The following is a 14,327-nucleotide window of genomic DNA, read 5'->3' as shown; positions in this document are numbered from 1 at the left end:
ACCTTTAGAGCACTGATGATAGCGGCACTGTTAGCTGAAATCTAGATCTGCAGTAAAAAATGACAGATGATATTACAAACAACACTGACCATCTTTCTGTCCTGGGTTACATCTTGGTTATGGGCCACAACCAGTCCCACGGAGTATGACGTAATGGCACATGGATTGCAGATAGACTGTTAGCAATTACACATTGTATTTCATGAAGCATTCACAATCATTTGATATAGTTTCTCCTCTCTGCTAATGTTTTATTGTAGTTTCCCATCCCAAAAGTTCCTTAATCGTACAAGGGTTCACAAAAAACAATTTATAGCTAAGCAATACCGTATATTTTCAGGACAAAAATAATACTGTTAAATGTGGAAGACAAATCTTAACACCATTTACACAGTTATGCAACTTGTGTACTTTCAACCAAGTAGTAGATATTTAATTCCGCATAATCTATTACACATATGAATATAATAGAGGGAAACATTCCACGTGGAAAAAATATATCTAAAAACAAAGATGATGTGACTTACCAAACGAAAGTGCTGGCAGGTCGATAGACACACAAACAAACACAAACAAATGAAACACAAACACACACAAACAAAATTGTGTGTATGTTTGTGTGTCTATCGACCTGCCAGCACTTTAGTTTGGTGAGTCAGATCATCTTTGTTTTTAGACATAATCTATTACACAACTACACATTAAACGTCACTTACCTCGAGATTCAAGTAAAATATCAAAGGTTAAATTATCATCATACTGGCAGAAAACAAATGCTGTAATTCATGAATACAAATTTAATAACAAAATAAACAGTTCATGTTACATGATATCTGCATGGATCAGTATGTGTATAATGAAATTTGCAAACAGAACATATCATAGTTTTTTGTGCTGCTTTTTTAAAAAGACAGTGCCTGCAAAACAAATGCTTACAAGACAAAATGTATAGAAGCTGGTTTCCATCACAATCACTGCATGCAGTTTTTGTATGTTTCGCAGGCTTATCACAATTTACAAATGATGGACGATTCGCTAATGCTAACTTCACAGCTACATTTAATTTTGATTCCAAAATCTCATCAAATGACACACTTCCTTTTCCTTCCCCCTTCTTCTGTCCCTCCTCATTATTTTTTTGTGTTTTTAAAAAATTTTCACTGCAAATGGTGATAGATCTGTTGTTGGTAGGCCCATCAGTTTTATCATGTTTGCTGCTATCAGATTTTTCAGAACAGACCTTAAAGGTGGCATCATTAGAACTGGTTGGTAAATAAACAGCATCAGTGTTGATTGCTGGAACTGCAACATTGTCCTTGTTAGTAACTGCACATGCACTTTGACTTAAACTGTGTGTCTCCCGTCTTCCACTGGTACGAGCTACTGTAAATAGTTCTTGGCAATGTGCATTATCTATAAGAAATTTGTCGATTCTTGCTTTTAATGCTGGAGCTAAAACTGGATGACTGTTATTGGAAAACAGTTTACCAGTGAAAGGGTCACTTGGTGGGCGGCCCCATCTGGCTTCATGCATTTCATGCTTTTCTAGTGTGCTTTGATCCACAACTTTTCCACTTGGTAAAATCATTGGAACACTCATTATATCTAACGTAATTGCGTCCTTAAAATCGTCTGGTATGATTAATCCACTTGCGTCTGCAGGGACTGCGTGATGTTTTTCACCTTGTATTTTGCACACATTCACACAACTTCCTGAAATTTCAGTAAGTTTCCTGTCTGTCCGTTTGCTATATAATTTCCTGACTGTTTCTTTTGTCGACTGACTACACGAACCGCTGACCGTTCCCCACACTTCAATGCGTCCCAATGCTGCAAGAGTTGAATTATACGTTTTATAGATCTTGATTTTCAAGCAGTCTGAATTGGAAAGTGCGTTCTGTTTGTTTATCAAAGGATGTTTAACAAATTGCGCAGGAACTGATAATTCATTATCACGACAGTCCCTTCTAAAAAACACGATGCCAGGTTCTACTCCGAAGCTGCGCTTTCCTGTTGTAACAAATTCATCGACTCCTTCTCCATAGCTGTCTTTTACCTCTATTTCAAACCCACACGACTTTTGATTGCCAACTGTCGGCCAGATACAAATATGACTCAAATTAATTTTGCATATAAATTGCAAAGTTATTTCAACCGGTGGTTTTACAGCATTATAAACCATAAAGCCTCTTCGCCTTTCTTGAGCATTTGATGATGTTAAATTAGTTACTTCATAACCTTCACTGCATATTGCATTGCAGGAAACATCTGGTAATAGTGACGGGTCGGTAAAGTTATACATTTGCTACACGTTCGCAACAACAGAATACACATGTCAACTGAACGCCTTCACTTGACAGGTGCTACAGCTACACTGATCGCACGCAAAAGATCTCTGGAAATTCGATCATTCTTGACGTAAATATTTTACTTCGATAAAGACGAAGGTGAGTGTATTATCTACTGGTACCCTTGTTTTGGATTTAACTTCTCAGGCAAAAACGGGTTAAGGTGTTTATTATACGCATGTTACTGTGAGTACGGCGGTAATCGTAAATATTTGAATGCAAGTGCAGAAAAAAGATAATGTGTTCCCAGTGTAGTATGCTGCGGTTTAGTGGTGTGAGATCTTCAAGTGCTTCCATTTAACAAAAAAACATACAAAACTTTTGTCAGTGAAAACATGAATCCGTTTGTAGTGCGCCAAGCATCGGCTTTACGTAGATTGTGGCATGGAATCGTGCCTATTTATGTCAAGCAGGAATGTGTATGTTGTGTTAAAATTTATAGCGTGAGCAGCGCATCATTATATAGTACAGACATGAAAACATTAAGTGCAACTGGTTCTCCAGATATACAAAAGAAAGAAAAAATCAGCAAAGCTATGAAAGCATACTTGGAAAGGGCTCGAAAACATGATGAGTTCATGAAACAACAAGAACACGAATTTAAGTTAGGTAAACGGCATTTGGCAAACATGATGGGCGAAGATCCGGATACATTTACACAAGAGGACATTGATAATGCTATTCAGTATCTATTTCCATCAGGATTATTCGACCCAAAAGCAAGACCCATTATGAAACCTCCAGAAGAAGTTTTTCCTCAGAAAAAAGCAGCGGAGTTTGACGAAACTGGGCGCCCCTATCACTTTCTGTTCTATACTGGAAAGCCAAATTATTTTGGTTTGCTCCATGATATTGTAAGCAATCTGGATTACTTGAATAAACACGAGGACAGGATGGTACGTAAACATCTTAAACCAGAAAGTGATCAAGCTTTGGACGTTACAGGAACAGAGTGGCTGCCGAAGGAGAGCCTAGAAAAATTGCTTGTTGAACGTTTACACGACACAGAATATAACAGTTTATTACTTGCAATGGATAGACTACTAAAACATCCATACTCATTTCTAAAAAAGGACTTTATTCTCCAGTATCGAAAACCATTGATAATGCAGACAAGGAATTATGAAATACCGAAACCCGAATTAGGTGAAGATGGAAAGCAGTTTGTAACTGTTAAACAGTGCTTACGCAAATCTGCAAGAGGTGAAGTCACGGTAAGATATCCAGGTGAAGGGAAGTTTCAGGTGAATGGTTGCGATATTAATTATTTCAGACTGACCCAAGAACGCGAACAGCTTCTTTTCCCCCTTATTTTCACTGGAATGCTTAATAAAGTGGACGTAGAAGCTGTTGTAACTGGAGGAGGACCTTCTGGACAGGCAGGAGCAATAAGGTGGGGCATAGCATGGGGGCTACGCAGTTTTGTAGACGAAGAAATGCTAGAAAAAATGCGTTTAGCGGGACTGTTAACAAGGGACTACAGGCGTCGTGAAAGGAAGAAACCTGGCCAAGAAAAGGCTAGGAAAAAATTTACATGGAAGAAGAGATGAATAAAATTTCAATTTGTGTGCACTTATTTATTTTCATATTATTTGTGTGTGACAACCATACATAAAGTTTATGAAATGATATAAATAGAATAGTTTGTAATAAAGCACTGTTGGTCACAATTATCACTGCAATTGAATCTTGCAACTTTTTCTGTCCATTATTTTTATTGTTTTGCCAGATATTGAAACATCGTGAAATGTGGATGTAGTGGACTTTTGTAAATTTTGTTTAACTAAATTAACAACACTCCATATTACTAGGCCTAACTTTTTTATATGCATTATGTAGTTCTGGTTTAGAGTTCATTACATGAGCATTCAATAACTGTAAATTGGACTAGGTAAAACTGGAAAATCATGTAATTGAGCATTGAAATTTTTTACACTGAATAATTTTAGTCCAATAGGCCTCCACATTTATTTTTATTTCGTGTCATTATATAGAATAATTTTTATAGTGCATTCTAGTCTTGGTGGTTCAGAGGGAGAAAAATACTTTCCTCTATCTTATATTACATTATCTGTTGTCATTCCATAGTCTGGTTATTTCCACTCCATCTTTAATTTTGACATTATATGCATTTGTATAGGTCTGGACAACTGAATGTAATACAGAAAGATCATTACTAAAATGCATGTCCTGCTCAACATGCCGTGATGAAATAACATTACTACCGAGTGAAGCAATACATGAAGTAATCACCATATAATAGCAAGCAATTAGCTTTGAACACAGCATATATTATTGTTGGCTTTGAGATGGTAATTGTGTGAGTAATGTTATGTAATTTAAACATTACTACCAATTTGCAAAATCGAGCTTAAGCCATACATAGAAACTAAATTTGTCTATGGAAAATCTAAGATGGAATGCGAAAACATGTATGCATATATATGTGAATGCATTATTATTACTCATGAGATAAAGGAGATTTTTATGTATAATGGATATTTCTCAACGATGGAGGCTGATTGAAATAATTGACTTATAATACTGATTTTGTGCTCCACTGACTATGTATTAAGTTCCCTACTCTGTTCAGTTATGACCAGGAGGATTTTATTTTGATTACTATACAGATCGTATTGTCACCTGTTTTGACCCATGGGTCAGAATGTTGGACCTGGACAAAGAAAGAGTGTAGAATACAAGTAACAGAGATGTGCTTTCTACTAAGGATCCTGGGCAAGACGAGAAGGGACAGGATAAAAAATGGAACAATATGTAACACACTTCAGATCAATCCTATGAAAGAAACTATGCAGAGAAACAGGCTGAAATGATTTTGGTACATTAAAAGAATGGGAAAAAAGACTACAAAGAAGGGCTCTAGAATGGACTGAATATGGAAGAAAACTGATAGAAGAAGATGGAGAAACCAAGTGAAGGATAAGGTGAATCTGAGAATACTACAAGGGGAGGACATGTTGAATGATGGCCTGCAGGAGTAAAGAAAAAGTTTGAAGAACTTTGTGGGCAATCTGCATTAGCAGAAACATTTTAGGAAGTTATATATTTCAGTTCACCATAAAAATGACCCATTGAGTCGCAGACAGGCATAACAGAAAGGCTGTTACACATTATAGCTTTCAACCAAAGCTTTCTTCAGGAAAAAAAAAAAAAAAAAAAAAAGAAACACACACACACACAAGCAAGCATACCTTTCACACACACACACATGACTGCTACCACCAGCAGCTACCAATGGAAAGTGACTTTCATGTGAATAGCAATCTGTAATGGGGTGGGAAAGGGGGAGGGATGGCAGGGTATGGGTGGGGGAAAGAAGAGTGCTGTCTGGTGAGGTGTTCAGCGACTAGAGACTACTAGGCACAGTGTCAGGAGGAGGAAGACAAACTTACATGAAAGTGTTTCCATTCTTCCATTTCAGACATATTTTAGAGGACATGGCCTGTAAAATTACTTATCTATAAAACCCACTATGACAATTTCAGCCATTTACAGTGGTAACAACTGCTCTAGTTTGAACGGACACAATTATTTGAAAACTATGTAGCTAATTACACTTAGAATGGTCTCTGTTGTAGACTGAAAGTATGTTTGGTATTTCATACCTAAAGTTCCATTGCTATGCAAAGTGTTGCTCCCACATAGCAACTCTTCTTAATGGTAAATTATGTTCTCATGTGGTTTTTGTTTTCCAGTGGTAGTCCACCACTCCCCCAACTCCTGTATCACTGTGAGCTCTGAACATCTTTTAGCATAGCTATAATGTGGTGCATTTCATAACACCAGGTGAGTATAAGTTGACAGCCATAACCTTATAGCTTTCTTTACAGTGTAACCCATTTAACACCTTGAATAAAAATATGAAATTACATGAATATGTCTGCCTGAAAGCAATACTTTGTCACTTACGGAATGGCTTGGCCTTGCTGTAGTGGTGTTAACCAGGACTGTGCCAGTAAGTGTTATCAAATACATAATGTGGCATTGGATTCAGCAGCGTTTCCGTGTGGTGGAATTTGGAAATACTACTACTAATGTTCATTCATTCATATACCTACCTGCCCATCATGTTTCCTTAAGGGCTGTAGAATGACTCGAGGTGTACATTACAAGAAAGAAGGAAATAATATAAACTTAACCCGTTTTCTGTATAAATTGTAGAAGGAGCAGCTAATGAAATATGTTTTTAATTTTCTTTTGAATTCATAGGGAATCCCAATGTCTTACTTTGTTGGATGGGAGGTTGTTGGAGTACACAACTCCCTTTTGAACCCTAGACAAAGAGACAGAGTCCACATAAAATACATTTTTTTGCCTTGCGTTTGTTGTCATGGTGTAAATTACACTTTAGCAGAAACTGATTTTTAAACCGGAGTGCACTTACAGTGTACCAGACTCTTCCGCTGCATGCCGCCGTTGGCAGTTTGTTTCTGTCGGTTGTAGCGAATCGGATGATAGTATACAGAAGCCAATGAGAGTAGCTGGATCTAATGATTTCTTTTGGCAGAGTATGCAAATTGATTTGTGTCTGATATGGAGAGTAGGGAGAAAACTAAATGTGCTAACTGACCTATAATGTAGCGCGAGACGTAGATTTGGTTGGAAGGTGCCAAGTTGGTTGTGAGCTGGCGAAGCCAATGAATTCCACGATACAAATATGGTCACTGTAATAGACTGAATGTAGCATAATCTGAGGTATAATGTTTGTCATTGCAGTAATCTTGTTTTATGTCTTATTGCTGATAATGCCAAAAATTCTGTCTATGTGGTTAAATTGTAACCCAACAGAAGGAAATACCAGCTAACTTTATTTACAAACTGTAGGAATTTAAACGATCATTCTGATTGTCTACTGACAATTGACTCACAATTTGTCGTGTTCTCTTCTCATCATTCATTGTGCCAGCAGTTGCCAACAACAGCTTGCAACAGAAACCTCATAGTACACCTTAAGTTCACTTTTACCAATTTTTGTTTTTTGGCAAAGATCCTTTAAAAGGCTTCTATAACAATGGAAGTAACCAGTTATTTATAAGATAATGTAAATGGATAGATAAAAACTACTCGTGAAGATGTACAGGTATCAACTTTGTAATATTCTTACTGCTGAACAAACACTTTATTTACTTTAGGTGCACTATCTCAGAAGATAATTCCATAAGACAACAGAGAGAAAATATGCTAGTAAACTAAGATTCTTGTCTTTAGGTCAGCATAATGAGATATGCTTCTAGGGGCATAAGACACTGAACTGAGCCTCTTGTTGAGTTTATCTGCTGCTATCCATCTGGTCCCCCAAGGAATTTTAAACTATGAATATCATTTAAGTAGTGTATGATCTTTAATGTCTACTTCTGTTGCTAGCTGGAAATTATGTAGTATGAGTGCTTGCAAGATTTAGACGTGGAAATTGTTATCTGTGAACCACTTGTAGCTGTGTTCAGTTACCATCTGAATTGTGCGTTTGAGATTGAGTGTGGGATATTGATTAGTATACTTGTGTCATCAGCAAAATTACAGTTTTTGAACTGCCTTTTAAAGAAATTAAACAATGGAAAATCCAGTAATTGGAATATTACTGAAGTGGATTAAAAACAAATGAGTTAAATATCCCCCCTTGTGGCACTTCACATGTTATTTTTCCTCATTGTGAGGTTAGTTTCATGTCTGTAATACAGTCCGTGAATGTGACCCTCTGCTCTCTGTTGTGCAAGTAGGACTACACCCATGCAAGAGAGGCACCACAACACTTCAGTTTGGCAAACAGACTTTCGTAATTCACACAATCAAAGACTTTCACAGGGTCACAGAATACAAGGTTACTTGAAGTCAGAAGGGGACTGTCAGCGATTGAGTGACACATGTATAATAAGTTACTTTTTAAATACTTAAGGAGTAAAGGGACCACTCACCGAAAAGCAGAAGTTTTGAATCACCAATGGGTACACATGAAAGAAACTGGAAACTCAACCCATAATGCAATAGGGAATGAAAATTTTTAATGCTTACACAGAGCATGATAATTAGTGCCAGCACTCTGTAGCTTTAAAAATTAATCTCTATGTATAAAAGGCAGTGTCCTGACTGACTCATCAGTGCCCACTAAGCATAGAAACTTGAAATTTGTAGAAGGTGTGGGAGGGATTTTTCTACATTCCAACCCTAAGGGGGTGAAATAGGGGACGAGATTTTTTACGAAAATATTTTATTACGAGATCATTTTTAAAACTTTAGGAGGTTAAACAGTGTATAAAAGTTATTATGGAAAAATTTCATTTTTGAAGGTAAATCAATGAAAATTTGTATTTGACTTTTCCGTTAGAAATAAAACGTATGTATGTCACTGGTTTTGGAAATACAATCACTGAGGGGATAAATAGAGTTAGATTGATTCACTGACTCACTCTGCCCAGCCCAAACTGCTAAGGATAGAAACTCAAAATTTGGATATGACACTGTTGGCTTCGTTTAAGAAGGGATTGTCCAAAATTCCCCTCCTAAGGGGGTGAAAAAGGGGATGAAGGCTTTTTGAAAGTCTGTTGCTGCTAAGGGAAATTTGAAGATAGAACTACAAAAACTGGTATTTGGTTTCTCAGTCAGAAAATAAAAAATATATATTTCAGCATTTTGGAGATTTAACCACTAAGGAGGTAAAACAGTGGTGAAAGTTTTTTTGAAAATAAGTAATTACAAAAGGATTTTAAGGTTACACCTATGACACTGGTATTTGACTTCTCAGTTAGAAATTTAAAAAAGTGTTTTTCTGGAAACTCAACCCCTAAGGTAGTGCAATTGGGAATGAAAATTTTTAAGAAAATATTGTGTTTGTGTGTCTATCGACCTGCCAGCGCTTTTGTTCGGTAAGTCACCTCATCTTTGTTTTTATATATAAGAAAATATTTCTTTACATAAAAAAAACTAAAGCTAAATTTTCAGAATTGGTATTTCACTTCTTGTTTAGATATAAATATTTGTTAAGGGATGAAAGTTGCAATGGAATTATCTCCAAAAGAATGCTAAAGATATGATTAACAAAAACCTTGGACTCCAGCTACCATAATTGCTTTTTGGTCAGAAGCATGTTTGGAAAACACCATGCTTGTATGGCTTTAATTAGCATGAAAAGCTTAGAAGGTGTTGCAGTTTGTGAACAACATAAAAATTCAATCAAATCAAATAAAAAAAAAAATTGCATGTCATACAAGCCTATGCAAGAGAACAAGAGAAACACCGAGTGCTAAGCTAGTGAAAACTAAAAAATGTAACAGTAAACTAACCAAAAAGTGTAATAGACAGAAAATAATAAGTTTAAAAAGGAGAAGTGCATAAAAAGCTGTTCGTGTGTTAAACTATTATAGTTTTAAAATTTTGCTGTTGTGCTCAGACTGAGGAATATTTTAATTATTACATTACATGTTTTGTGTGTGTATTTGTACTCATATTTCACAAAGATTTATTTCAAAAGCTAGCAAGTTCTCTCTGTTTTGCGTGTGCTTATAGGTGACTCAGTGCTTCTGCAGTTCGTGACTGATCGCCTTTACTCCAGAAGTGTTTATATTCTGCCAGAACTTCCCTTGTATATTCATAACTTGTTTTTATACTGGCTTGAGACATAATAAATATTGTTTTAAAGGTGTTAGAACAGAGTAGAGTTTATTGACCTGAGAACATTTAACATATTATTGATGTAAATATTTATTTGTAACGCTGAGAGATGTGGTACATAAAATGTTATGACATTTACATCAGTGACTCATTGTTACATACAATGTGAAAATTATATATGCAGGAATCTTTTAACCATTGATTTGTTAAAACTTAGTATGAAAGCAATTAGTTAGAACTGCATGTCACTTAAATCTGCTTCCTCACACACTTACATGGAGTAGTATGCTTTTGCATTAAAATACTCTGCAAAAACAATTTTTAATATACTGTTGCGAACAGAATGGGAAGCTTTTGGAAGACTATTGAAAAATCCGTTGAGTGTAAAACTGTAATTATTAGTTAGGATACCATATAAACCTGTAATTGCTTCTTTACTTACATACAGTGTTACGAAAATTGTTCATCCTCTGTGTGCATCAGTTTATGGTTATTGATGAACTGCCAGTGTATCAGATAGTTATAAAACACTGCATCAAAGTGAAAGTGAACTATGTTGATGTGCCAATTACACTGATGTGGGATGCAAAATGTAATTTTGTGTGCATCACACAACAACACAAGACTGCAGTGATTCTGTGTATGAATTTAAATAATGCTGAAACAGCTACCGTAGATCTACTTTTATAGTCTGTAAACCACTGTGAATTATATGGCAGAGAGTACATCGCATTGCACCATTTATTAGTGGCTTTCACGTGTTCTATTCACATATGGAGAACAGGAAGAATAATTGCTTAAATGGCTGTATTCATGCTGTAATTACTTTAATCTTGTCTTCACAATCCCCATGAGAGTGATATGCAGGGGATTGTAATATATTCCTATAATCATTACTTAAAGTTGATTCTAGAAATTTTTTAAGTAGGTTTTTGCAGAACAGATTGCATCTATCTTGTAACATCGCACAGTTAAGTTATTTCAGCCTCTTCATGACTCTCTCCCATGGGTCAGACAAACCTGTAATGATTCGTGCTGCCATTTGCATCCATTCAATATCTCCTGTTAGTCATATTTGTTAAGGGGCCCCTCACACTTGCTGTAAGAATTTTAATTATTCTTCATGCACATCATATAAGGGTGTACTGTCTTACACAAAGAAAAGAACAGAAAAGTCTGTGAAATATCTACAACAACAGAACTCAGGTAAAATTAATTCATCATTTTCTGGTTGCTTCTATTGGTCAGATGTTAATGATGGTCACTGAGTAAGATCTGTGATGTCCCTGAGGATAACCAGCAGTACTGAAATCTAAATGAGATTGATTGCCTAGGCTAGAAATTTGCCCAGAAAATGACAGAAACCACCTGCGTTGCTGTAAAATCATTCTTTCCCATGCTTCAAATAATTTACTGTATAACACTAAACTTCAGCACAGATGCTGGTTTCTTTATGAGAAGCATGAGGTAACAAGGAGAAATCACATTCACGCCAACAAGGTAGTGAAGTGCTGATGAAAGTTCTGAGGTGCAGGCATTTGGAGACAGGATCCAGATCACCTGCTAATGTGCTGTGAAGCATTCACTGCAACGTTATTTTTTGCTATCAATTTATGAAGTCTTTTTACATTATTTCTGCCAACTTAGTGATAGTTTTTCACATAGTATTTATTTTCTCTCCCTAGACCATAGGATACCAGATTAATCAACATGTCACACAGACATAAATGTCTCATATATATCACGTGGGAAAGATATATTTAAAAACAAAGATGATGTGACTTACCATACGAAAGCGCTGGCAGGGTGATAGAAACACAAACAGACAAAAGCAGAGATATTTTGTCTGTATATGTGTGGATGGATATGTGTGTGTGTGCGAGTGTATACCCTTCCTTTTATCCCCCTAAGGTAAGTCTTTCCGCTCCCGGGATTGGAATGACTCCTTACCCTCTCCCTTAAAACCCACTTCCTTTCGTCTTTCCCTCTCCTTCCCTCTTTCCTGACGAGGCAACAGTTTGTTGCGAAAGCTTGAATTTTGTGTGTATGTATGTGTCTGTTTGTGTTTCTATCGACCTGCCAGCGCTTTCATATGGTAAGTCACATCATCTTTGTTTTTATATATATAATGTGACAACAAACGAAAGTGCTGGCAGGTCGATAGACACACAAACATACACACAAAATTCAAGCTTTCGCAACAAACGGTTGCTTCATCAGGAAAGATGGAAGGAGAGGGAAAGACGAAAGGATGTGGGTTTTAAGGGAGAGGGTAAGGAGTCATTCCAATCCCGGGAGGAGAAAGACTTACCTTAGGGGGAAAAAAGGACAGGTATACACTCGCACACACACACACACACACGTATGTATATGTGCGGATGGATACGTGTGTGTGTGTGCGCGATTGTATACCTGTCCTTTTTTCCCCCTAAGGTAAGTCTTTCTGCTCCTGGGATTGGAATGACTCCTTACCCTCTCCCTTAAAACCCACACCCTGTCGTCTTTCCCTCAGCTTTCGCAACCCACAGTTGCTTCATCAGGAAAGAGGGAAAGACGAAAGGATGTGGGTTTTGAACACTAGTTCTCCCAAAACCCACTTGAAAGTCTTCCTAAAACTCATTTATTGTCACCAAGACAAATTCATCCACAACTGTACCTACATCACCTGCAAGGGCAATACCTAAAAATGAATCTAGGGAATCACGATCACCCATACTGTGGTAAAGATATCTCTCAACACCCAAAAACTAGGCCCTTTGGCTTTGTATAGATCTGTTGGTTACACCTTTATGATCTGAACTCATGGTAAAGAACTCCTCCACTTTCTGCATCAGCTTAACTTCTCCTCTTAACTCAGTTTCACATGGTCCTTTGTCAAATACAAAGCTACCTTTCTTAACATTGACCTCTTCCTTATTGAAGCACATATTCAAATCTTAGTCCATATCAAACCAACCAATGAGCAACTGTACCTCAATTTCAACAGCTGCCACCCCTTCCACATCAAACATTCCTTTTCCTGCAGCGTAGGAATATGTGATAAGTGTATCTGTTCTGACAGTGAACACACTTGAGTCCCGTAACACCTGAACAACAAGCTCTCCCAGGCTTTCATCAACCTGTCATTACCCCACAGATCTTGTCCACAGACAAATCTCCTGTGCTGTCTCCTTCTGACAAATATAGCTGCCACTTCCAAACAACTGAGAAGCACCCCCTTGTCACCCAGGACTTACCAGGTCTCAAATGCCTCAATACATTACTATGTCAAGGCTATTATTTCTTTAAGTTAAGCCCTGAAATGAGATAATCTGTCCATTGCTGCCTTCACACACTATACACAGTCATTCTCCTAACTTTTGCAATAACCTTGGCAAACTGTATGAGATTCCCAGACCGTTACCACTACCCCAAGGTCCCTACCTTTATGATTAGTCATGCTGTGAAGGATATGTTGCAAGGATAACTCCCATCTATGTAGTTCAGAAAAGCTAGTGCAGGAGGGAATTATTCAGATGGCATGGGTTGTGTGAAGCAGCCACTCAAATCGAGAATGTTGTGCTCAACAACGTTATTGTCACAGGGTAGTCAACTCTCTTCTTTGTCAAAGTTTGTTAGTGACCTATTATTTGGGTTGACTGTAGACTGGTTGCCATGCCCACGTAAACTGCTGTGCAGAAATTGCAACTGAGTTGATATACGGCTTGGCTACTGTCACAGGTATGTCTCCCTGTGATTGGATAGGATAAGCCTGTGAATCAGATCTTGCACCTGGGTCTTCCACAGGGATGTGGCAATGTAGCAAGGAGTTGTGTGTGGTGTAGTGATGGACAAGAATATTGAGTAGGTTGGGTGGACAACAGAATACCAGTTTAGAAGGACTGGGGAGGCCAAGAGCAGAGTTATCAATACAGTGGTGAAAAAACGTGCTGCTGAGCACAATGTGCTTGATTTCAATGGCTGCTTCACAACTGTGTCATTTAGATCCTTTCAGCAGACACCCTCTTCTCCACAGTCTCCCTTTCCTCTGTTCTGCCGTCTCCCAATCCACTCGTCATCGTCGTCATGGACTGCCTGAACTAACCAGAGCTGATGTGTTGTATTCCTACCTTATGAACTTGCTGTCTCCCTTCGAGCCATACGCCACACTCCCCCAACCCTTCTTCCCACTCCACATCATCTTTATCCCCTTACACACTGTACCTGATACAAGCACTAACCACAGTGTACCAGTAGAACTGCACTCCTGTCACTGTGTATTCATCTGGCACAATGTAGCTGCCTTAGAGGTATATGTGTGTGTGTGTGTGTGTGTGTGTGTGTGTGTGTGTGTGTGTGTGTTGGTTGATCCCT

At 37.5% G+C, this 14,327-nt stretch overlaps 3 protein-coding genes across 5 annotated transcripts in view; 2 read left to right on the top strand and 1 right to left on the bottom strand.

Annotated features, from left to right (window-relative positions):
- Positions 1–782: 782 nt before the first annotated feature.
- Positions 783–2,396, bottom strand: LOC126473236 (RING finger protein 37). The gene has a single exon (XM_050100152.1). The coding sequence runs from the start codon at positions 2,300–2,302 to the stop codon at positions 818–820; it is 1,485 nt and encodes a 494-aa protein (XP_049956109.1). The 5' UTR covers positions 2,303–2,396; the 3' UTR covers positions 783–817.
- LOC126473239 (uncharacterized) overlaps positions 2,334–14,327 on the top strand; it is an 88,899-nt gene continuing 76,905 nt past the window's right edge. The window contains exons 1-3 of one of the 3 annotated variants that reach the window (XM_050100155.1): positions 2,353–2,447; positions 4,489–4,668; positions 6,065–6,155. The gene's annotated coding sequence lies outside the window, so the exon portion shown is untranslated. Of the gene's footprint in view, positions 2,448–4,488; positions 4,669–6,064; positions 6,156–14,327 lie in introns of all 3 variants that reach the window. The other 2 variants (XM_050100154.1, XM_050100156.1) reach the window with 2 other exon arrangements.
- LOC126473237 (28S ribosomal protein S9, mitochondrial) lies at positions 2,476–4,021 on the top strand. Its single transcript, XM_050100153.1, has one exon. The coding sequence runs from the start codon at positions 2,684–2,686 to the stop codon at positions 3,896–3,898; it is 1,215 nt and encodes a 404-aa protein (XP_049956110.1). The 5' UTR covers positions 2,476–2,683; the 3' UTR covers positions 3,899–4,021.

Source organism: Schistocerca serialis, chromosome 4, assembly GCF_023864345.2.
Source record: "Schistocerca serialis cubense isolate TAMUIC-IGC-003099 chromosome 4, iqSchSeri2.2, whole genome shotgun sequence".
Classification (NCBI taxonomy): Eukaryota; Metazoa; Arthropoda; class Insecta; order Orthoptera; family Acrididae; genus Schistocerca; species Schistocerca serialis.
The sequence above is the reverse complement of the archived record's forward strand: the minus strand, read 5'-3'. Positions and strand labels throughout refer to the sequence as shown.

What these genes read in the sequence shown, in the direction of transcription:
- LOC126473236 (XM_050100152.1), bottom strand. Translation starts at nt 2,302, where the DNA reads ATGTATAACTTTACCGACCCGTCACTATTACCAGATGTTTCCTGCAAT.
- LOC126473237 (XM_050100153.1), top strand. Translation starts at nt 2,684, where the DNA reads ATGAATCCGTTTGTAGTGCGCCAAGCATCGGCTTTACGTAGATTGTGG.